This window comes from Gadus macrocephalus, chromosome 8 (genome assembly GCF_031168955.1).
Source record: "Gadus macrocephalus chromosome 8, ASM3116895v1".
Classification (NCBI taxonomy): Eukaryota; Metazoa; Chordata; class Actinopteri; order Gadiformes; family Gadidae; genus Gadus; species Gadus macrocephalus.
Genome location: NC_082389.1, coordinates 2,081,671 through 2,104,682, shown reverse-complemented (window position 1 = coordinate 2,104,682; position 23,012 = coordinate 2,081,671). Strand labels below are relative to the sequence as shown.

General features: G+C 49.3%; 1 protein-coding gene and 1 long non-coding RNA gene across 6 annotated transcripts in view; one reads left to right on the top strand and one right to left on the bottom strand.

The window, feature by feature from the left end:
- Positions 1 to 22,799, top strand: part of LOC132462467 (rho GTPase-activating protein 12-like) — a 42,443-nt gene extending 19,644 nt beyond the window's left edge. For 2 of the 5 annotated variants that reach the window (XM_060058020.1, XM_060058024.1), the window contains 17 exons: positions 7,885 to 8,151; positions 9,238 to 9,444; positions 10,268 to 10,348; positions 11,411 to 11,518; positions 12,328 to 12,390; positions 13,051 to 13,125; positions 14,426 to 14,487; positions 14,627 to 14,708; positions 15,116 to 15,217; positions 16,655 to 16,753; positions 16,893 to 16,989; positions 17,890 to 18,009; positions 18,994 to 19,092; positions 19,340 to 19,417; positions 19,949 to 20,083; positions 20,289 to 20,394; positions 21,168 to 22,799. In XM_060058020.1, the coding sequence (XP_059914003.1) occupies positions 7,885 to 8,151; positions 9,238 to 9,444; positions 10,268 to 10,348; positions 11,411 to 11,518; positions 12,328 to 12,390; positions 13,051 to 13,125; positions 14,426 to 14,487; positions 14,627 to 14,708; positions 15,116 to 15,217; positions 16,655 to 16,753; positions 16,893 to 16,989; positions 17,890 to 18,009; positions 18,994 to 19,092; positions 19,340 to 19,417; positions 19,949 to 20,083; positions 20,289 to 20,394; positions 21,168 to 21,342 (1,956 nt within the window). In that variant the 3' untranslated portion in view covers positions 21,343 to 22,799. The remainder of the gene's footprint in view (positions 1 to 7,884; positions 8,152 to 9,237; positions 9,445 to 10,267; positions 10,349 to 11,410; positions 11,519 to 12,327; positions 12,391 to 13,050; positions 13,126 to 14,425; positions 14,488 to 14,626; positions 14,709 to 15,115; positions 15,218 to 16,654; positions 16,754 to 16,892; positions 16,990 to 17,889; positions 18,010 to 18,993; positions 19,093 to 19,339; positions 19,418 to 19,948; positions 20,084 to 20,288; positions 20,395 to 21,167) is intronic. The other 3 variants (XM_060058023.1, XM_060058021.1, XM_060058022.1) reach the window with 3 other exon arrangements.
- Positions 14,217 to 14,458, bottom strand: LOC132462469 (uncharacterized). Its single transcript, XR_009526848.1, has 2 exons — positions 14,296 to 14,458; positions 14,217 to 14,250 (listed from the first exon to the last, which is right to left on the bottom strand). It is a non-coding gene; the product is annotated as an uncharacterized LOC132462469 (long non-coding RNA).
- Positions 22,800 to 23,012: the final 213 nt, after the last annotated feature.

The following is a 23,012-nucleotide window of genomic DNA, read 5'->3' as shown; positions in this document are numbered from 1 at the left end:
GGGATTTCCATAAAGCACTGTACTTATATGCAAGGTGGCTGAACAGCACAAACAGATTGAGATTAGTGGGCCGTAAACCCACAGGAGAATGTGTAGAGTGGTACTCTATAGTAGCGCTACTGCGATGCCACAGAAAACCTATATCTCCTCTTGGGATCTTAATTCTCTTCAGTTTGCTTGGATCTGATCTAAAGCCGCTGGATTAAGATAAAGATGCATGATAACCCGTCCAATGTGAAAAGATTAGCTAAGTGTTTATGCAGAAGGCCGGATATTTACACCACAGTGAAGAGCTTGTCCATACATCCTTCAACAGATTCCACGGCCATAATACCTGCACGCTACAAGTACTGCTACCCCACTGTTGCATCACCAGAACCCTTCTGATTGGCTGACTGACTTGTCGGTTAGCAGTTAAAGGCCCTTATCTGGCAAGCGACACTATATAATCAGAAACGGAAACCTTAATGGCTTACTGTGTGTTGCTTTCTTTGATTGTAGGGTTGCTCGCGCTACCTTTATAACCTGCTACATTTAAGTTATACTCCCCCCAGGCCAAGATTATCTTTCAAGTCACCTGCTACAAAGCTAATTGTGTGCTTACATAACATGTGATATTAGTCATGCAGATGTGGTACCTGTGAGTCATCTCTGGTCATGCTCCTCGTTGGGCAGAGAACTTGGAGGTTGCCACGACAAAGAAGGAGTTTCTCTGAGGCACCAGGGCGCAAGAGTATAGCTCCACTGCCAGCTGTACACACACACACACACACACACACACACACACACACACACACACAGACACAGACACAGACACAGACACAGACACACACACACACACACACACAGCTTTAATGTTAGGCGGCACAGCTGTAGCTGGTGTGTGTGTTTGTGAAAGCTAGGCAGTGTAGAGGAACATTCAGAAGAGTCTATCTCCAGATCCCAGCTGTCCGATGCAGTACATCAGACAGACTTGTGTGTTGAAATAAGAACAGTTTGCTTAATTGCTTTGATACAGCTCTGACATACTTACCATTTAGCGGTTTAATTCATTCCTGCTAATGGAACATATTGCATGACTGAAAATGACTGCCGGGTTATTGCCTTCGCTGCATCATGTCCCCAAGATGTGTTTTTAACCGAGTACTTCACAAGCATGTCTAAGTCTTAGCAAACCCAGGATTGCATGTGGAGGGACAATGGGTAAGTCAATTCCTTTCTAGCCTGGTGGCCCCATTGAACACAGGAAACCTAATCTGGGCCTTTTCTTTCCTCGTCAAGCCGCACGCTGGGTAGGAAGGAGAACACCCTGCTACTAGGGATTCAGCTCTACACTGTGAAGCCGTCTTCTGGCTACCGTGTCACGTTAAAGTATAAACATCGTCATATTTCAATGTTTTATTATTGTCAGACATTAGAGCTCTCTTAATGCATCCATGCGTAGCATACCAACTAGTAGAGATTGATCTTTATTCGATTAAATTGACGTTAAATAATTCATCTTCTCAAGCATACAAAACGACACTGGGTAAATTGTGAGATGTTATGCTATAAAACCCCTTGAAAGTGAACAGTGGGACTGACGTTTATTTACTCGGGGTCACACCATCGTCGCGCCCACACAAAATGCCAGCAACACTTTAAACATGGCATGAAGAATATTACATTGAAATATATGACAAACTTATGACTAAGTATCCAACATCACTCATTGAGAGACGTGTTTGAATTTCAGACAGTTTAAGCCCCCGTTTAAATCTATTTCAGTCGGGAGCAATTCGTCAAAGAATACAATAATGAGAGACTGGAGCAGTACCGTTGTGTTTGGCGGCACGCCTCTGTTTCGGGACATAGCCCTGCCTGGCCCCATCAGCCATGTCCACAGTTGGCAGGAGAGGCAGTGAAACCCCCCCCCCCCCCAGGGCGATGGAACAGCCCCGGACGCCGCCTGGTGCCATACAGGCCTTTACATCATCCAGCAATGATCTGGGAAGAACCAATTGAGGGTGAACCGGCGGTGACGGCGGTCGACCGGTGACTTGGGCCATAAACACGCAGTTTCATGCGTTATGCTTCGAGTGTGTTTTGCTTTGAGAGTCAGCTGCGCCAACCTCTCGTTGGCAATCGGTCGCTGTACGTATTGAGGCTAATTGGCTGATGTGTGTGTTGAATGACGAGGTTATAATCAATCAGCTGAGTCAACAGATGACTTCAGTCGGCTCCGTGGCCCGCCTGGACTCAAACGACGCTCGATTGAACTGCCGTGTGTGTTCATTGTGTCAATCTGTCCTGATCTTCATGAAGTCCTCCAGAGGACATGCTTACTGAAGTGTATTCACAGACGTTTTTCCCCATCATTACCCCCTCACTTAACATAGCAGGGATCTTGTAATGACCGAGGGGTTGGTGTATAACGACTGCAAGGCGGGGGCCACATTTGAAGGATGTCTAGTTTTTGTGTCGCATGGATTTATGCGTTGTTGTTTTGGGTGTATATATTTGGGTTATGATACGGTGACTCCGACCTTCCTGACTCGTTTCACGGTGATTGTGTCAGAGCAGACTGAATCAGAAGACCTCTGGTTAGGGCTGTTCTCCTGGGAGAAGGGTATTGTTATGGCGTATGTCTGTAATTCATCTTGACTTGCTGTGGCGTGGGACTGAAAAGAACAAATTTAGTGAGAAAATGTTGTCTGTTTAAGACCTGCTACTTGTGTGTGTCGGCTTGAAGCTCAAGTTCACTATGATGCTACAAATGTCGGGAAACATGATCACAATTCTCAAGCATATTTCAATAGTTGGATGTGTTCAGTTGACTATTACTGATGAGATTTGAGATTTGAACTCCGGTGTTCCACCTCCTCCCACAGTAAAACCTCTCTTCTTGTTTCGTGTCTCTGGCGGCACCTCCTGGAGGAGGTCAACGGTGCACCCACGTCCACGTTAGAATCGGCCCACTGGCTGACCCACGCAAACTTTAACTGCACCGTGGTGTGTCCTCAGGAAGGGATTTTGGTGCATAGAAACGAGTTAAAGTCCCCCCACCCTCTTATTCAAAACTGGCATCGTTTTTAGATGACTCAATCCACCATATCCGATCTTGCTCAACGTCAGCTTTCAAAATACGTTCCCTCTGTGAATTGTAACTTTCCAAATCTATGCCGTTGCATATCCGCCGCGATCGCCGCAGGGTCGACGTGTTGGCACATTTGACCGTGGCTGCTAACTATGCTGCTCGTATTCTGAGTGTGTTGCTTCCTAAGGAGTGCCGTCATGTGGCAAGGCGCAGGTCTGTCTGTCTGCATTAAAGCTGAACCAAGCCCAACCCTACGGACTCTCATGTCCCAAGACTTTGTTGGGTGGGTGGCGGTGGGGGTGGGTCGAAGGAACACCTTGGTTCATTGCATTCTGGGTACATGAGGTGAAGAAACGTTGGGGTTTCTTTTGCAGTGAAGTTTCCCGCATACCGTGTCTCTTACTCTTGCTTTCCTCTTCCTCTCTTTGCTCTTGATTTCTCCCACGATGTGGGTGTGTGTTGTTTACACATGTACAAGTTCTTGATGAAGTACGCAGGGCCATTTGCTAACTAGTTTTGTGTGTGTGTGTGTGTGTGTGTGTGTGTGTGTGTGTGTGTGTGTGTGTGTGCGTGTGCGCGTGCGTGTGGCACCACTGCCCTGAAGTCCTCCAGGTGTCTTTGCATGAACGTTTTTTTGTACGTTTACTATGCGGTAGAGCTCGTTCCTCACAGGAATGCAGGAAGAACGGGGGGGCGGCTATACAGAAGGTCTCTCTCTCTCTCTCTCTCTCTCTCTCTCTCTCTCTCTCTCTCTCTCTCTCTCTCTCTCTCTCTCTCTCTCTCTCTCTCTCTCTCTCTCTCTCTCTCTCTCTCTCTCTCTCTCTCTCTCTCTCTCTCTCTCTCTCTCTCTCTCTCTCTCTCTCTCTCTCTCGTGTGTGTGAGGGCACCCCCTATCTATTGGACGCCTGCCATCCAAGGTGCAGTGGCCGCCTCATTTCCAACACATCTGTGCAACCCCAAAAAGTATCCCAAAATAAAGGTGGAAGACCGTGTGGTGGTGGAGGACGGGACACTGACGCAGTGTCCCGTCCTCTACCTCTCGCTCTCCTCGGGACGGTTGGTCTGTGTGTTGAAGGGCAGCCTAGCCAGCATGCACAGCTGCAGTTGGAAGAGCCGGATCCCCTGTTTCATAGTGTGACCAATGTTTAAACGTAGAGCGTAGGAACACGTCCACACATCCACCAGGTTTCGGGTTATTGCTTCCCTCACGTGCCAGTGTTCTGAGTGTGACTCAGGCTTAGTTTGCTCTTGCGGCACTTTCGCTCCACCGCACCCTCCTCAAAATAAATGCCTTCTTTCTTTTCCTGCTTCCATTCTCTCTTCTCTTTGTTTCTCTGGCTGTGTCCTCCGCTAGTTTATTTTCTTCCGCCTTTGTCCGCCCTCGCTCTTTTCTTTCTCTTCCTTCCTTTCCTTTCTCGTTTTTATTCTCTCTCTCTCCCTCTAACCCTCTCACCCTCTCTCTCACCCTCTCTCTCTCACCCTCTCACCCTCTCTCTCTCACCCGCTCTCACCCTCACCCTCTCTCTGTCTCTCCCCCTCCCTCTCCCCCTCCCCCTCCACTGCGTTCCCTGCCTCCGCAGAGCGGTCGTTTAGACTCAAAGTGTTGTGCTGCAGTGATTCAGCCGGAGTAACGATACACACACGCCGTCACCTCCTCGCCCATCCTTACCGGCCCAGCCTCTCGTCACTCTGTTGTCCTCGGGTAGCTCTGGACCGGCCCGGTACCTTGACGCGTCGCCTCCATATGATCAGCAGCCGCAGGGCGGAAGCGGGGGGCGGATGAACACTCACTGTTTGTTTCCTGCACCACCGTTGGTATGGCAACACTGTAAGGCGGTTGGTGTGTGTGTGTGTGTGTGTGTGGGGGGGCGGGGGGGTAAGCAACTGCCTTCCTGCTTCCTGTCGCCTCTGCACAAGTTGAAACTGCGCCCTTCTGTTCGAACTTTAATTAGTACAAAAGACGCCAACGGGATACCACACACGCTAACACAAAATAGCACTCCGAGTACTCCCGATGGCGCTATCCGTGTATCAGATGATTAGGCTTAATGAGGTGGGAGGGGTCAAGCTTTATGTTGCGGCGGCGTGACCGCCACACGGGCGACCGTCTGACGGACAGGCTGTTCTGCCACGGCCCCCAGATGTCTCCAACGTTCCTCCTGCCAACGCTACACCTCACGCATCGCAAATGAGGCTAATCTGGCAACCCAGCCTTCCTCACCGTGTCCGCATTAAATAACTTCATTTTGGTGCCGTCCGTCATATTAGTTCAATGCGGTTATGATACACACACGCGGCAACATTGTTAATTCATAGTGCGTCGTTGATTAACTTTGGTTGATGATTTATTCGTCATGATTATAGGTTGTAGTATTACTAGTACAAGTCATAGGCTATATATAGTTGATAGCTGTGTCAACAACACCCGTGCTGTTGTTAATGTCCCTGTGGCAAAGGGAGATAGTTGACCTCGAGCCAATAGGAAAGCAGTACACCCTGGTCCTTTTCTGTCAGGTGTCGCGGTTAGCCTGCTAGGATCGACCGTCTGCATGGACTCCCCTCTTCGTGAGGCACAAGCACTTACAATCAGACCACGGCCTCCCGACCACACTGAGGTAGCTCTGAGGAACTATCCAGTGCGCGTGCACGTGTTTGTGTGACCGTGCGTGCATGCGTTAAGCAGTAGCACTTGAGACGCCATGATCCACGTCAGTGGAGGCCTGTACTTACCCCCATAACCCAGGGAGCAGCAGCAGCAGTAGTAGAAGAAAAGAGGGATCCTGTTCACGTGCTGGTGGTTTTCACACCACCCAGGGTACTGCCATTGTGATGGTTTGAAGTACCCTTACCTGGTGCTTCACCAAACCACACGCACAGACGGTGGTCTGGTTTGGGGGACAACAGACGGTGTCACCACAGACTGGTGGTGCTCTGATTGGTTTCCCACATGTGTGTGCTCAGAGCCTCAGAAACCGCTGCTCTGAAGTGGCTTCTTGTTTTCAGAAACCTGCTGGCATCCTATTAGGTTCAGTTCATTGAGTTGGTACCTGTTCACATCAGTAACTCGTAAGACTGTTTAGCTTGTCCCTCTCTAATCCTCACTGGATCCCTCTAGCTAAGTCTCAGCCTCTCTGTGTTATCTCCAGCCTGATGTCATTCCCTCTACTGTTTTCCAAGCTGATCAGTTGATATGTAAATGAATTAAATGAATTAAACGTCGTGACCCAGTCCTGACGTCACACTGACTCACTCTGCAGTGTATCAGGGAGAATTTAACAAAGGAGAGTAATAGTCTTTGTCAGAAATGGTTCCAACACTGGATTTTAAAGTCCAACCCGTACTGAACTTGTACCGATTTAGTTTCTATGTTTACCGGAGTAAAACAACATTTCGGTAATATTGTTTTATCCCATATGGGAAACTCGGAATCCACCAACTCAATTGTATTGATTTCCATGAAAAACTCTGCAATAACTTGGGCTGCAAGAGTCTGCAGTAACAGTCACAGTATGGGCCATACCTCTGGGGGCCTGCTGTTGAGTACCGAAAACAAAGATACAGTGTTTTCAAGTGTTGCCAAGATTGACATTGGCGTTGAATCTTTCCCAGATTTAAACCCCATCTTCTTACATTGTGTATCGCAGTCGTTCATGCCGCAACGACAAACTGGGAACCACGTTCACAGCCCTAAATTCTACCCTCCACCGCCCGCGTTGTCGGCGCTGTTCTTACGTGTGTGTCTCCTACCGGCGCCAGACGCCCTCGTGTTGAAGTCGCGTTACGTAACGCCGTCGCCTCCCGCCGTACAGGACTCCGTGTCCGTTGCGAGCTTTCACTTCCTCCTCGCTCTCTTCTCTTCACTCGGTTGACCCCTCTTCTTCCTATCTGATGCCGCGGTGTCTAAAGAAACGGTTGAAACGCGCTGCTTTAGTGACGTGTTTGACTTCAGGTTCCCACCAATGCCAGCGTTTTCAGTTCCGGGTATCTGAATCTGTGTGGTTCTCTCTTTTTTTTGCGCTTCAATAAAGAATGCAGATGGCAGGTGGAAGAGATTGAGTCAGCTGGTTCGTCCTTCAGATCAGGGGTTGTCTAACATCCTTCTGTTTCTGTGGAATTGCTTGCAACGTAAAAAAAAAAAGATGACAGATTGTTGGATTTTTGTCATTACTCAGCATCTGGATTCACCGGGCTGGAGATGGAGTCAATTATTAAATAAATTCCTATCCCTGCAGTATTTGGTATGTTTTGTTTGGGTTGTCAATATTTTTTTGTCCATGTGTTTGTGTGCGTTTGCTGTGTGGTGCGTTTTACATTGAGCTCATGGTTCTGTGCCCGAGTTGATCGTCCACTGTCCAGGAAGTTTGTTATTTGTTTCGTGTTCTCCCCCCTGGTTACATAACCATGTTGAATCCACTTTGAGCCGAGTTAATATAAGCTGGGGCCCCAGGAGCAGTTTGAAAAATGTAACTTAACTTATTTCATCTTAAAGGTGCGATAAGTAGGATTTAACAGTTATTATCTGAGTGTAATCTGTGAGAAATGGCATAGACATCCCTCCGATTTTGGTCATGGAAGTCCTCCGTGAGTCCTACGAGCCAATTGGACAGCTCCCGGCTCATTTTTGACCAATCAGAGCCTCTCTTCCCCATCTTCTCCATCGCTTCTTCCCTAGCCAACGCTTCCTCTGGTGTTACAGCTACAGGGGGGGGAGACGGGTCATAAACGAGGTCAAAGGGCATTATGTAGGCGGTGAGACCCTCCCATTGCTAACACACCCCCCCCCCCCCCCCCTCTCTCTCCTCCATCAGACAAGCTCCTCCCACCAGGCTCGGCCGGACTCCCCCGTCTACTCCAACCTCCGGGACCTGAAGATCACCCAGGGCCAGCTGCCCGAGCTGCCCTCCGGCTTCCCGCTGCACACGCTGGGCGACTGGGACACCTACCGCGACCACAGCGGCCGCCACTTCTACTACAACCGCTCCACCCAGGAGAGGACCTGGAAGCCCCCCCGGGCCCGCGACGCCCCCGAGAGCACCGGGGCCGACGGCCAGGGCACGGGCGACGGCCACACCGAGGTACGGGGCGACTCGCCCCCAGCTGAGGAGCCCAGCGTGACCCTGCGCGCTCCCTGGGGTTCGATGTTAGTGTTTGGGGATTCTGTCCTAGTCTGGTTGGCGAGGAAGGCAGTGAGGTGTGATGGATGGGGGATGTCCAAAGAGCCCTCTTGATTATTACAAACAAGTTTTAAAAGTGTCAAAGGACACTTTGAACGAACTGACAGAACGTGATTTATTAATCATCATATCAGTTTACCTGGATCCGCCTGATGCACCATGGCGGTTGGTCATTTTTAAAACTTTATCAATCAAAATCAAAGGACACTATATTATACACCTGGGAAGGGGTTTCGACCCTTTTATCCTACATCAACACTCAGCCTAAAAGTCCAACCCTTTAAATCACAGCATCCCTCTTTGACTACACCTCCTGCTTAGAATGATGACAAGCTACGACACACTGCCATCTACAGACCAAATGGATGAACTGCCCTCTGTGTAGTGGATAGTGATCTATTAGGCCCTCTGGAGTGGGCTTTCCTGTCTCTGGTTCGGTTCTGGGATTAGACCTCTGTTTCTCTGTCACTCTCGGGGGGGGAAATATAATCAAGTTTTCGTCTCCTTTATCTACATCTGTTGTACACAATGTCCTGTTTCTGTCTCTCTCCCTCGCTCTCTCTCTTTCTCTCATTCTTTCTCTTTGGCTCTCTCTCTCTCACTCACTCACTCACTCACTCACTCACTCACTCACTCACTCACTCACTCATTCTTTCTCTCTCATTCTTTCTCTCTCTCATTCTTTCTCTCTCATTCTTTCTCACTCGCTCACTCGCTCGCTCGCTCACTCACTCACTCACTCACTCACTCACTCACTCACTCACTCACTCATTCTTTCTCTCTCATTCTTTCTCTCTCTCTCATTCTTTCTCTCTCTCTCTCATTCTTTCTCACTCACTCACTCGCTCGCTCGCTCACTCACTCATTATCTCTCTCATTCTTTCTCTCGCTTTCAATTTTTCTCTCATTCTCTCTCTCTCTCTCTCTCTCTCTCTCTCTCTCTCTCTCTCTCTCTCTCTCTCTCTCTCTCTCTCTCTCTCTCTGTAGCCCACGCCCCTCTCTCTCTCGCCGTCCTTCCTGCCCATGCTCTGTCTCTCCGTCGGCCGCCTGCCGCCGCCGTCCTCTGAGGACCCCAGCCTCAGCGCCTACTCTAGCCAATCAGACAGCCTGTACGGCTCGCCGGCCTGTGGTTGGTCGGAGGAGATGGACGCGCAGGGCCACACGCTGTATGTCAGCGACTATAACAACGAGAAGGTACCCCCCCCTCCCCCTCCCCCCCCTGCTACCCCCCCTGCTCCCCCCCCCCTGCTCCCCCTCCCCCTCCCCCATTTTTTAAGTTTGGATTCTAACAATGATCAACCAAAAGCTAAATAAGTAACACACATCTACCGCTCTGCGGCGGGCCGCAGTTTAAGATGTTGGAGTAAATGTGTTGTGCTTCTGCTTATGGTTGCCACAGACTTTAAGCAAACTCTACACACACACTTTTTCCGGCGCATGCTGCCATGTTGATAATACCTTTGAAGAAAAAATTAAATAAAAGTGATGTATTCATTTTTTTTTATGAATCGATTTTCTTTAAAAAAAAAATCGTCCTAAACCATTCATTCGAATTACGATAAAAAAAAATGGGTTCATGGCCCAGCTCTCCCTCCCTCCCCCTCTGTCTCTCTCTCTCTCCGTCGTCCTCTCTGTCTTGGTTTGATTGCTCTGACGTGATTGGCGTCCTGCTCTGGGTTGAGAGTCTGCGTGGCCAGATCCTCAGCTCACAAGCTCTCCTTAGATCCGCCCCAAACCCCCTCGATAGCCCCCCCCATACCGAGACCTCCGAGACCTCGAGGCGGCTTTGGTCACGTCTGGTCTGTTTGGCGTTTGAGGGCTGGAGGTCTCGCCATGGACGATTTAGGCTGGGTCGATCAGTGACAGTTAAAGGCTTAAACCCTGTGTGTGTGTGTGTGTGTGTGTGTGTGTGTGTGTGTGTGTGTGTGTGTGTGTGTGTGTGTGTGTGTGTGTGTGTGTGTGTGTGTGTGTGTGTGTGTGTGTGTGTGTGTGTGTGTGTGTGTGTGTGTGTGTGTAGTGGATAAAGCATGTTGATGAGCAAGGCAGGCCCTACTACTACAGCGCCGACGGCTCCAGGTCGCAGTGGGAGCTCCCTAAGGTTGGTCCCCTAACGACCCCGACCGTCTCATGTTTCCTCCCTCCTTTCTTCCGCTTTGACTCGTTTTCGTCGGTTTAAAGTCCAACGGGGAGTTTCGCATTACCTATTAATTATTGTGTGGGGAAAGGCAGATAATCAGCCTATTTGCCTCATTCTTTGAGGCGTTTAGACTTTTAGACCCGACAGCTAGACTTGTTTTTTTTGTAATGGTAGTGCAGGGTTCACGCACAGACTGAAACCCCTAACGTTACGACGTTCGTCCGAGGGCCCACGTCTTTAGAAGGCCAAAAAATGAATCAATGTTGAACCAGCCCCATGTGATTCTACTTGCCGTTCACATTATCTGTAGCGTTGCATACCCTACGGTAACGTTACGTAAGAGGTTGGCGTTTGGTCCGCACGTGTACGATTCACATTATGAAAACAAGTCTAGCACTCTAGCCTAAAAGTCTAAACCGAATGACTATAACTTTAAAATGTATTTGCTGCACGCTTTACCCATAATCACCAGGGGATGCCAACCTGCAGTTCCAGATTTGTTTCCTGCTAATCATAATTCTGCTCGCTACTGCCCACGCTAAATGGAAGTGTGTTCGATAGCCCTAAATACGCCTGCACCACACTGCTCTGTGAGCACACTCTCAGACCCGATGACGCGAGCACAGACACAGTCGTGTCCGCCCCACTGGACGATAAAGACTGGAGGACGAGTGCAGGACATCCAGTGCGTTATCGGAGGCAGGCCCAACCCCACCCCCTTCCTATGTTTTTAACCCCCACCTGAAGGCTTAGTTATGGTTCCACATCGACGCAACGCAAGGGGGTGACGGACCCCTTACGTCCTTGCGGACCCTCCTTGCGTCCACCGGAAGGGTCTGACGTGCGCCTACCAAAAAATGGTGACCTACCGTCGAGGCGACGCAGCAGCGAGGGCTGTGATTGGTCCGCTCACTGAAAACCGACGCAGAACCGTCAAGGCTCCCGACTGCGTGGAAGCGTCTGCGTGGTCGTTGCGTTGCGTCGACGTGGACGTAGCATAACTGTACGCCCCCCCCCCCCCAGCTGGCGGGGGACTCGCTGAAGAGCCGCAGCCTGGACAGGAAGCACGCCGACCCCATCGTGTTGACCAAGTGGAGACACAGCACCACCTTCCTGGAGCCCAATGACAAGGTCTGACCCCACACACACACACACACACACACACACACACACACACACACACACACACACACACACACACACACACACACACACACACACACACACACACACACACACACACACACACACACACACAGTATAATCATGGCATCATTATGATAATACATTTCCATGATTCCCTCGTTATCTTTTACATGCACTAGAATACATTGCCGCCCCTATAATTGCCGCCCCTATAATAAGTGGCAATAGCACAGATGTCATATTTTATACCTCCATTAAGTAATTGTCTGATACGCAACATGCCAAAAGTGTGAATGTCAAGTCCAAACATTGAGCTATAAAAGAGAACTGCTGTGATACACAAAACACAAGAACATAATGTATCCACAAGTTAAACTGTTACCGTACTGAAATATTTATGATAAATGAACATCCAATCTTACCGTAGTAATCCGAATCCACGTCCTGGATTGGGATTCGTTCGGATTTGTTCGCCAACGATTTAATTTGACATGACAACTTTGTACACAGTATGGCTGAGAGTCGAAGGATGTAAATGCATTGCAGGAGGAAGCAGATGGCTTCGTGACAGAGATCTAGATTTGACACACCGATGGGTTTACAGTGACTGCATCACGGTAGTTGTAGCCAGAAGTGTTTCCCTTGGTTTGTAGGGCAGGGTGACTCTCACAGATCTGCTCCACCAACAGGAGCTTGTGTTCATGAAGTGCACCAGGGCCGTCTGTAGGTGTGAATGGGTTCTACTGAAGCGATGAAGGGGTGGACAGTGGTGGAATAATGTGGTTGTGTTGCAGCGCGTCATCAAAAAGAGAACCCTCCGCGGTGGATCTGCCCGCCCCCACCCATACAAACACCAAGTCAGTGGCCTGTCCTCCATCAAAGGATCCGTCAGCACCCTGCACAACGCAAACTCATCCAACCCAATCACCTTGAAATGGACCGATCGTCCCAATGACCCAAAGCGACCCCCGGCCAAATAACCCTCAAGCCTCATCGAGTGATTCGACGGCAATGATTTCTATGATTTCACCAGATGTGTTTAAACAAACAATCACGATGCTCAATCAGATGCATCCGAAGGCCAGTCCACACACCGGCAATGATCACGCTTGATTGGAAATAATAATCACGCTTGTTCCCCTGAGATACGGACTCCAGCAACGCAAGACTGAAGCTGTTGCCGACCCACTCGCCTCACGTTGATTCTCACCCCGTCATTTCGTTGATTTTATGATACCGGTGTCCGTGAGATTCACTGACAATCCGGTCAATTCACCTGTCAATCATGTTAATAATAATTATAATAATTGATTGATTGATTGATATAGCGCTATATATTCTATTCACTTAAAGACGCTTTGCAGTGAAGGGGGGGACCTCACGCACTCACCACCACCACCACCACCGTGTTGATTAGCTTGTCCGTTAGCATGTTGGTTGGCGTGGTCCCCATGACGACCCCTCCCCTGCCGCGCCCCTGTGGTTGCCGTGACAGTGTTGTGTGTCTCCATCACCAGGACGCGCCTCCGGGCCTCAAGCCGCCCTCGCCCGACTCCGACTCCGACCCCTCGTCACCCAAGGCCCCCGCCTCCGTCAGTACCCCCACTCCCTGGTCGCTCTGCTGCTCTGCCCGCTCTGCTCTCTGCTCCGTGTTCCAGGACCTGGGATGGACCTGGAATTTCAATTTCAATTTTCTTCAGAGGAAGCCCCTTGAGATGAATCGTCTCGTTTTCGAGGGGACCTCACTTTAATATCTTAAAGGGGACATATTATGCCACCAGGTGTGAGTGTGATTAGCCTTACAAGCCGTTTTTGGAAAATCTGCCCCTTATGACATCACTAGTGGGCGTGTCCACCTAGATCTGTGCTGGACAGATCAGTCTACCAGCCTACCCAGTGGACTGAAGTAAACGTTGCTCATCTGTCCAGCACAGATCTAGGTGGACGCGCCCACTAGTGATGTCATAAGGGGCAGATTTTCAAAACGGCTTGTAAGGCTAATCACACTCACACCTGGTGGCATAATATGTCCCCTTTTAAAGTGTGGATTGAACATGCATACACACAAACAAGCAAACTTGTTTTACAATACAAGCAATACTTTTATAAGTTTGACTGCCATTTAGATAGTAAAGACAATCCAAGATAAGGAATTTCTTTTAATTTTACAAATTAATAATTTTACAAATGATTGACTTTCGATTTGCTTTTGCTCTATTGGTAGGCCCCTTGTATACTGTATTATTCACCAGTATAGCCTTTCCACTGTAGGCTCATTGTGGCCATATTTGATGTAAGCCAAGCTGGGGTTTTACGTAGATGCTTGCATCACAGAACCATGTGGTGCTCGCCATGTTTTAACCTTTTGAGATGGCAGCAAACCCAGACAAACTTCTCTAGTTATGGGCGGCCAGAAGCAGCGTTCACAGAGGACGATGACATAAATGGCTCATCTGGTTGTGTTTGCTAATCAGCACGATGATGTCATCTCTTATGTGGGAGGCGACGATAAAAAAAAAAAAAAAAAACACACGGGTCAGGGTATTGTGATTCGTGATTTCCTTGCCTCATCAATTCAAGTTTCCTTCCATGTGTCTGCATACTGGTGGTGGGTTTGTTTCGAAGCCTTAAAAGCTGCCAGCCAGTGTTCTTTGGACTTCTGTATCTTTTTTCGGTGGCTTAGAGTTTGGTGTAGGTGCTACTTTTAGGTGTCTTACCTTTCTGATGTTTTCCCTTCAGAACGGTGTGTGATCATTCTTGACGGCTGTCCTTCCTCTCACCCGAGTGTTCTGTTTGGGATTTTGCTATTTAAGAGGTGGTCTGTGTGGGCTTCTCTTGGCTCTGCACCTTCCATCACTTTGGTAAGAAACCAATGTTTGTTTCAATCCACAGCCCTCTGAGAAGTGTGGATTGCTGACCGTGACCAAGATCACAGAGCATGGCAAGAAAGTCAGGTGAGTTGGAATGTCTTTAATGGGACTGGATACTGGATCACACGCTGAACGACCGATGCATCTTCAGAGGGAACGTAATATGCAGTAAATATTATCTTCCATATTGTCTTATTGTCTGCTATAAATTTTTGCGGAACAGGAAGAACTGGACCTCTTCCTGGACCGTTCTCCGGGGATCCATGCTGCTATTCGCCAAGGGCCAAGGGGGCGGGACCAGCTGGGTGAGTGACACTTTTTTGTTGGTCCTAGGTTTTGCACAAATGCAGTCAGACTTGCCTCTGTATCTTTCTATTTTTTATTAAATAACATATTAAGAATGGTTTAATAAAATGAACAATGCCAAATGTCTACGTATGTTCAGTCACGTCGGACATTTGAGGATTCATTCGAATGGCCGTGTTAAACAAGCAACATAACAGAAAACGTATAGCAATTAATATTCTGGCATAGTGGAGTTGTATATTTTTTAAAAGACATGGCACATCTACAAGGTACGTGTGTGTGTGTGTGTGTGTGTGTGTGTGTGTGTGTGTGTGTGTGTGTGTGTGTGTGTGTGTGTGTGTGTGTGTGTGTGTGTGTGTGTGTGTGTGTGTGTGTGTGTGTGTGTGTGCGCGAGCGGCGTCTCCAGTTTGGATCGGGCCAGTCCAAGCCAGAGTTCACGGTGGACCTCCGGGGAGGCTCGGTGGACTGGGCCTCCAAGGACAAGTCCAGCAAGAAGAACGTCCTGGAGGTGGGCTTCAGCGGCCTGGGGGTGTGGTCGGGTCATACAGCGCAGGCCCTCGTTGGTGATCACCTTAAATAATCCATTACTTAGACCGGGAGCCCGCCGCCCGTTCTGCCGGCGATTTGAGTCCGCCCTGCCGAAGGGTCTGGAGAGGAGCAATACGTTTCTCTCTGCTTCCGATACGCTTTTGCGGGAGCCAATCGCCGAGCTGGCTTTTCCCCGCTGGCGCGCTATTGGCTGGTTTAACAGAATGATAGCAGGGAAGCGACGGCAAGCAGCCAATCGCGTACAGAGTCAGTTGAACGAGGCCCGTTGATCACGCCTCTTGTGCTGAAGGAAATGACAGCAGCCTCCCCCCAGACCAACGTGCGAGCTGCGATGGGGCTTGGTCTGGCAGCAGCCAGGCTACCTATTAGCAGGACGCAACACTATCAGAATTATTTATATTTTTTAACCAATAAAAAAAGGTCACCCATTCCTACCACGGCACACTTCAAAGGTTCTCCTGAATCTCTATTGATGGAAATTGAAAGCATACAATTCCTGAGCACCTTGTTTTCATTAAGGATAAAAGTGGTCTGTGTGATTAAAACATCGTTAGCGTCTCCCCTGGCTTCCCTAATACCTCTGTTAACAAGGTTATGGTCCAAACGACTCCCTTGTACGATGGGTCAGTAGGCTGCCAGGTTTGTGGACAACATAACGATACCTAACCTCGCCACACAAGCACTTTACAAAATGTCTGACACAAAGGCCAAAGAGCTGTGAGCACATTCACCAGAAATACTCTCAGGGATTTCGCCAAATTATATTGGGTCCGTATGTTTTCTTGAAGCCAGGAGACACTCAGTTTGATCCCCAAGAACGGTATTGTCTTTTAACGTTGGTTTATCTGGGTTTATCTACACTTCTACACAGCTATAACAGGGCTGTGTGTCTGTCTGTCCACTTCACCTCAGCTATAACAGGTCTGTGTGTCTGTCTGTCCACCTCAGCTATAACAGGTCTGTGTGTCTGTCTGTCCACCTCACCTCAGCTATAACAGGTCTGTGTGTCTGTCTGTCCACTTCACCTCAGCTATAACAGGTCTGTGTGTCTGTCTGTCCACCTCACCTCAGCTATAACAGGTCTGTGTGTCTGTCTGTCCACTTCACCTCAGCTATAACAGGTCTGTGTGTCTGTCTGTCCACCTCACCTCAGCTATAACAGGTCTGTGTGTCTGTCTGTCCACCTCACCTCAGCTATAACAGGTCTGTGTGTCTGTCTGTCCACTTCACCTCAGCTATAACAGGTCTGTGTGTCTGTCTGTCCACTTCGACTCAGCTATAACAGGTCTGTGTGTCTGTCTGTCCACTTCGACTCAGCTATAACAGGTCTGTGTGTCTGTCTGTCCACTTCGACTCAGCTATAACAGGTCTGTGTGTCTGTCTGTCCGTCTCCCAGTTGAAGACCCGTCAGGCCACAGAGCTGCTGATCCAGTCGGATAACGAGACGGTCATCAACGACTGGTTACAGACCCTGCAGGAAACCATCTGCACCCATGTAAGGAACCCACGCACAACAGACGACCCTGGCCCCCGCCCATTCAGTGTCTCCCAGTGTGTTTAACGCCGTGTGTGTGTTCTCGTGTGTGTGTGTGTGTGTGTGTGTGTGTGTGTGTTGTCTCTGCGTCCACCTCCAGGCCTGGGAGTCTGACGAGGCCATCGAGGAGGACATGCCGGAGTCTCCCGGGACGGAGAAACAGGACAAGGAGAAGGAGCACCGGGACTCAAAGAAGGGTGAGGCTGTCTGCCATAACCCTAGCCCTAGCCCTAACCCACTCAAAGAAGGGTGAGGCTGTCTGCCATAACCCTAACCCTAACCCTATCCCTATCCCACTCAAAGAAGGGTGAGGCTGTCTGCCCTAACCCTAACCCTAACCCACTCAAAGAAGGGTGAGGCTGTCTGCCATAACCCTAACCCTAACCCTATCCCTATCCCACTCAAAGAAGGGTGAGGCTGTCTGCCCTAACCCTAACCCTAACCCACTCAAAGAAGGGTGAGGCTGTCTGCCATAACCCTAACCCTAACCCTATCCCTATCCCATTCAAAGAAGGGTGAGGCTGTCTGCCATAACCCTAACCCTAACCCTATCCCTATCCCATTCAAAGAAGGGTGAGGCTGTCTGCCATAACCCTAACCCTAACCCTAACCCTAACCCACTCAAAGAAGGGTGAGGCTGTCTGCCCTAACCCTAACCATAACCCACTCAAAGAAGGGTGAGGCTGTCTGCCATAAGGAATACACTCACCGAACATGAAAAGAAAATGTCCCTTTGGTTAAATGCCCCAAGTCCTCTGAAAAACGAATGAGTAGGATGTAGTTATTGCAGTTAACCTTTGCATCACCACTTTGGCTTAGGGACTGGACACTCACACGGCAAACAAGCTAGTTAGCCCGGTGTAACGACGACACCAACGATAAACCAAACAAATGCTCGTTGGGATGTATACAGATTTCAAATATAAAAAGGGAATTACGATAAAGGACAAACTTTTTTTGTATAAATGTGTAAGAGGTTCCTGTCGTTCAGGATGCATTGTATTTTTATATTTTTTTACAACCATCCACTCAGTCGCCCAGTGGCCAGGGTATTTATGTCCTTCTCGCCCCCCCACCCCCCCCCCCCCCCCTCTTAGGCGTCAAATACTCGGCCAGCGTGGAAGACCGGGACAACAAGAAGACCCGGCACAAGCTCAAGAAGTTCCTGACGCGTCGGCCCACGCTACAGTCCGTCCGGGACAAGGGCTACATCAAAGGTGAGCGTCTCTAGGTGAGCGTGATCCACCTGTCTGACGGACAGACGGTCCGTCAGACAGGTGGATCACCTCCCGATACGCTCACACCAAGATCACCAATGGCAGCTTACTATAACTTAAGTACTCCATATGAGGTTTTAGTCGACGTGGCAAACATCACATTGTATATAATCAATATACAATCATTTGTATATCATTATATTATACATAGCCTCAAATCATTTTTGGGATTTAATTATGAAAACAGAGGTTTCTCCCGACAGCTTTGCGTTCCCCCATGAATATAACGTTATGCTGGAGTCCTTGAACGGGGCACTGTGTGTGTGTGGGTGTGTGTGTGTGTGTGTGTGTGTGTGTGTGTGTGTGTGGGTGTGGGTGTGGGTGTGTGTGTGTGTGTGTGTGTGTGTGGGTGTGGGTGTGTGTGTGGGTGTGGGTGTGTGTGTCCACACCAGGTGTTTGGCTGACTCTAACCTGTGTGTGTGTGTGTGTGTTTGACTGTAACATGTATGTGTGTGTATTTGACTAACGTGTGCGTGTGTGTGACTAATGTGTGTGTGTGTTTTTGACTAACTTGTGTGGGACTGTAACATGTGTGTGTTTGACCAACTCTTAACGTGTGTGTGTGTGTGTGTGTGTGTGACTCTAACCTGTGTTTGTGTGTGTGTGTGGCTGACTCTAACCTGTGTGTGTGTGTGTGTGTGTTCAGACCAGGTATGTGGCTGACTCTAACCTGTGTGTGTGTGTGTGTGTGTGTGTGTGTGTGTGTGTGTGTGTGTTCAGACCAGGTGTGTGGCTGACTCTAACCTGTCTGTGTGTGTGTGTGTGTGTGTGTGTGTGTGTGTGTGTGTGTGTGTGTGTGTGTGTGTGTGTGTGTGTGTGTGTGTGTGTGTGTGTGTGTGTGTGTGTGTGTGTGTGTGTGTGTGACTCTAACCTGTGTTTGTGTGTGGCTGACTCTAACCTGTGTGTGTGTGTGTGTGTGTTCAGACCAGGTGTTTGGCTGCAGCCTGGCCGAGCTTTGCCAGAGGGAGAGTACCTCAGTGCCCAGCTTTGTGAGGACGTGCATCGACCACGTGGAGCAGAACGGTACGCCCAGCGGGGGGGGGGGGGGGCTCTATGAATCTGACAGGCTATTTTGCAACGGGGTGTTGGCCCCCCTGTGGTGCTTTTAGATGAGATGGTTTTAAAACGGAAGTGAACGCCTGTTTCGCCTCCAATTCTAACACTGGGGGTCGGGTCGAATATCTTTGGGGGGGCTGGGGGGGAGGACGTCTTGTCTCCATGGTTACGACCCGTGCTAACTTCATGGATCTAATACCGTCGTGGTCCGCAGGGCTGCACGTGGACGGGCTGTACAGAGTCAGCGGGAACCTGGCCATCATACAGAAACTACGCTATTCCGTTAACCACGGTACGTTACCCGGAGATCAGACAGCAGCCCACTGGGGGTGAGCCATGAGGAGACGGGGACAGAGGATGTGGAGAATAATGATTGTGTGTGTGTTTGTGCGTCTGTGTGTGTCTGTCTCTGTCTGTCTGTCTCTTTGTCTGTCTGTATGTCTGTGTCTCTGTGTCTGTTTGTGTGTGTATGTCTCTGTCTGTCTCTGCCTCTGTGTGTGTGACTGTCTTTGTGTGTGTGTGTGCGCGCATGTCTGTCTGTCTCTGTGTGTGTGTGTGTGTGTGTGTGTGTGTGTGTGTGTGTGTGTGTGTCTGTCTCTGTGTGTGTCTGTCTCTGTGTGCGTGTGTGTGTTTCTTTCTCTGTGTGTGTGTGTGTGTGTGTCTGTCTGTCTCTGTGTGTGTGTGTGTGTGTGTGTGTGTGTGTGTGTCTGTCTCTGTGTGTGTCTGTCTCTGTGTGTGTGTGTGTGTTTCTTTCTCTGTGTGTGTGTGTGTGTGTGTGTGTCTGTCTGTCTCTGTGTGTGTGTGTGTGTGTGTGTCCGTCCAGATGAGAAGGTGAGCCTGTCTGAGGGGAAGTGGGAGGACGTCCACGTGACGGCGGGCGCTCTGAAGATGTACTTCAGGGAGCTTCCCGAGCCGCTCTTCACCTTCTCCTCCTTCCACGACTTTGTCGGCGCCATCAGTACGTCTGGGCGCCGTAGACTCTGATACCATCGCCTGATTGGCTGGAGCCTTAAGCCAATCAGCTGCCTTGTTTGCTTGAAATTACAACTTTTTTTATTTTTTTCATGGATTGCTATTATTATTATTACATTATTACAACAATTTTTTTATATTTATTTAATAATGCTAATAATAATAATGATATATATTTCTTTATATTGCAGAGAATTCAGAGTACAAACACCGGGTGCATTCCATTAAAGAGCTGGTGAAGCAGCTGCCGCGGCCGAACCACGACACCATGCAGCTGCTGTTCAAGCACCTCCGCAAGTACGGCACACGTGACACGACGACGGTCAAATCTATCGCTTTACACCTGTTTGCTTCCCTGTGCTTCCCTGGAAATGGTACAAATAGCTACTAATATGGCCCTCTCAACCTTTAAACGTTGTTCAGGGCAGGTAATGAGTGCCACCGATGAACCTTGAGTATGAGCTCATGGGAGGGGTCCTTCCCTTTAGGGGGGCTCGGCGTCCAATAGGAGCGCGCTGGGCTGCAGAACAGTTAGAAGGGGTAGAGAACAGTAACAGAGGTAGAATGCAGGCGCTAAGCCAGGGAACCGCCGATCAAAACGTGACTTCAGCCGTGCAGCAGCAGATGCTCGTGACCTGTGATTATATTTTATTTTATTATTTTTTATTTTAGAAAATATTTTTTCGGCCATGATTTACAGACAGTTCAATAATGTTCCTTTTTTTAATTGAGACTTGTAACATTCGTCATCATCATTGTGTAATTTTCATGATGTCAATTGAGGGAGCAAAAGCGATATCGGCGACAATTATCGGCTACAAGAAAACCGGAATCGACGTATCGGTCATCGGCTAAAGCTGATGAAAAAAAAGTCGGTATCGGCCCTAAAGAAAATCCATATCGGTCGACCTCTACTTGTGACATTAACTGTGATCTATGCCCCCCCCCCCCCCCCCCAGGGTGATCGACCACGGGGAGGAGAACCGGATGACCACCCAGAGCGTGGCCATCGTCTTCGGTCGACCTCTACTTGTGACATTAACCGTGCTCTATGCCCCCCCCCCCCCCAGGGTGATCGACCACGGGGAGGAGAACCGGATGACCACCCAGAGCGTGGCCATCGTGTTCGGGCCCACGCTGCTGCGGCCAGAGACGGAGACCCTGAACATGGCCGTCCACATGGTGTACCAGAACCAGATCGTGGAGCTCATCCTGCTGGAGTACGAGGCCATCTTCGGCAAGTAGGACCCCCCCCGGGCGGAGGGCAGGAAGGGGGGGGGGGGGGGGGGGGTTCTGGAGCTTAAGAACGGAGCCCTGGCCGGGAATCAGCCAGACACAACCCGGGACGGTCTTCGTCTGGTGTGGCCTGGCTCGAGACTCTTCACCTCCAGCTTGTCCCCCAGGTCTGTGTGCAAACCCCTTTCGGACCGTGGACCCCACGGAGCTCGGGTGGAGCTGATGTTTTAGGGGACGGGGGGGGGGGGGGGACAACCCTGAGGAAAAGAGGCTCTTTCGTTTTCTTTTTTCTTTTGTTTTGCACTCGACAGTGCTTGCATTTCGTGCCACATGGATGCCACTCCGTTTCCTGCTACACTGGATTCCTTGGACTTCAACGGACAAAAAAACAAAACAATTTCTCTCTGCTACTGGATGAGGCCGAGAGCTGCTGGGGAGATGTGTATGTCAGTTGGGGGGGGGGGGGGGGTACGTTCACCGATCTTACGTGTTGAGGTATCTCAACCAGGAGGTCATTAAGGCGGACCTGATGCCGCGTTGCGTGCGCTTGTGTCGCACTTGTTCACCTAACTTGTAAAGTCAGTGTTTCGTCCATTGCCTCTCCTGCTGCTTCCTCACCTGCGGTCCAACACGCCTCCACCTTTACCTCCGGGGACCTCCCCCCCCCCCCCCCCCCCTCGCTCTCTCTCTCCATGGGTCATCTTTCCACAGGTGGGGTCTTAACAGAACTGGCCGCTGCCCTTTCCGGTACTATTGGTCATCGGTCGCAACATGAGCAAAGAGAGTGAACTCTGGATACTGGGTGTTGCTTTGGATGAGTCCCCATGAGGAGAACTTGCTGAGCTCAGTTCCGTGGCTCGGAGCAACAAAACCTTTATGCTAACGCATGCTAGTCTTTATTCAATTCTTTCTTCTTCTTCTTCTTCTTCTTCTGCTTCTGCTTCTGCTTCTTCTTCTACTTCTGCTTCTGCTTCTGCATCTTGTCTCCCTCTCTTTGTCTTCTATCTCTACTGCTGATCTTTATGTTGCTTCTCTCTCTCACGGTCTCTCCCTCTTCGCTGGTCGAGGACCTACCTTACTCTGTAGAAACGTCCCTTTTTATCCAGCTTTAAGAACAAAATCAGTCTTGAGTCGCATACTAAAAAAAGTGCCCGAATCGGAAAAAAAACAACAACGGTACATCTCGTCGTGTTATTTCCTTTGTTAATGGGTAGAACATATTAAGGTGAAGAGCCTTTGAAACTCTGTTGTATTGAGACGTGTGCAGAGCATTAGCGTGTGTGTGGGTCGAGGGACAGATGAGATAATTGAATGATGAATCGGTGATGAATGGACCAAGTGACAATAAATTGTACAAATGGTAAATATGAGGATGTATGCCGTGAGTCTATGAAATATGGGGGGAAATCCATAATGTATGATGATTCTTGAAACTGATGGATTGAGGAATAAAGGTCTGAACTTTAGTGATTTTGAGGCGTTTCTGTTCTCTGTGGAACGTTGTAACCCTATATAAAGAGATGTAAAACAAAATGACTTTGGGACACCTCTAACATCAAAGTATTTGATTTAGCAGAGCATGAACATGGGAAGATACAGGCAGCCATTGACCAAGCATCTTCCATGAAAAAAAAAGTGAGGGGGAGTGGCCATCGTGGAGAGCTAAGGATTGTCCAGAG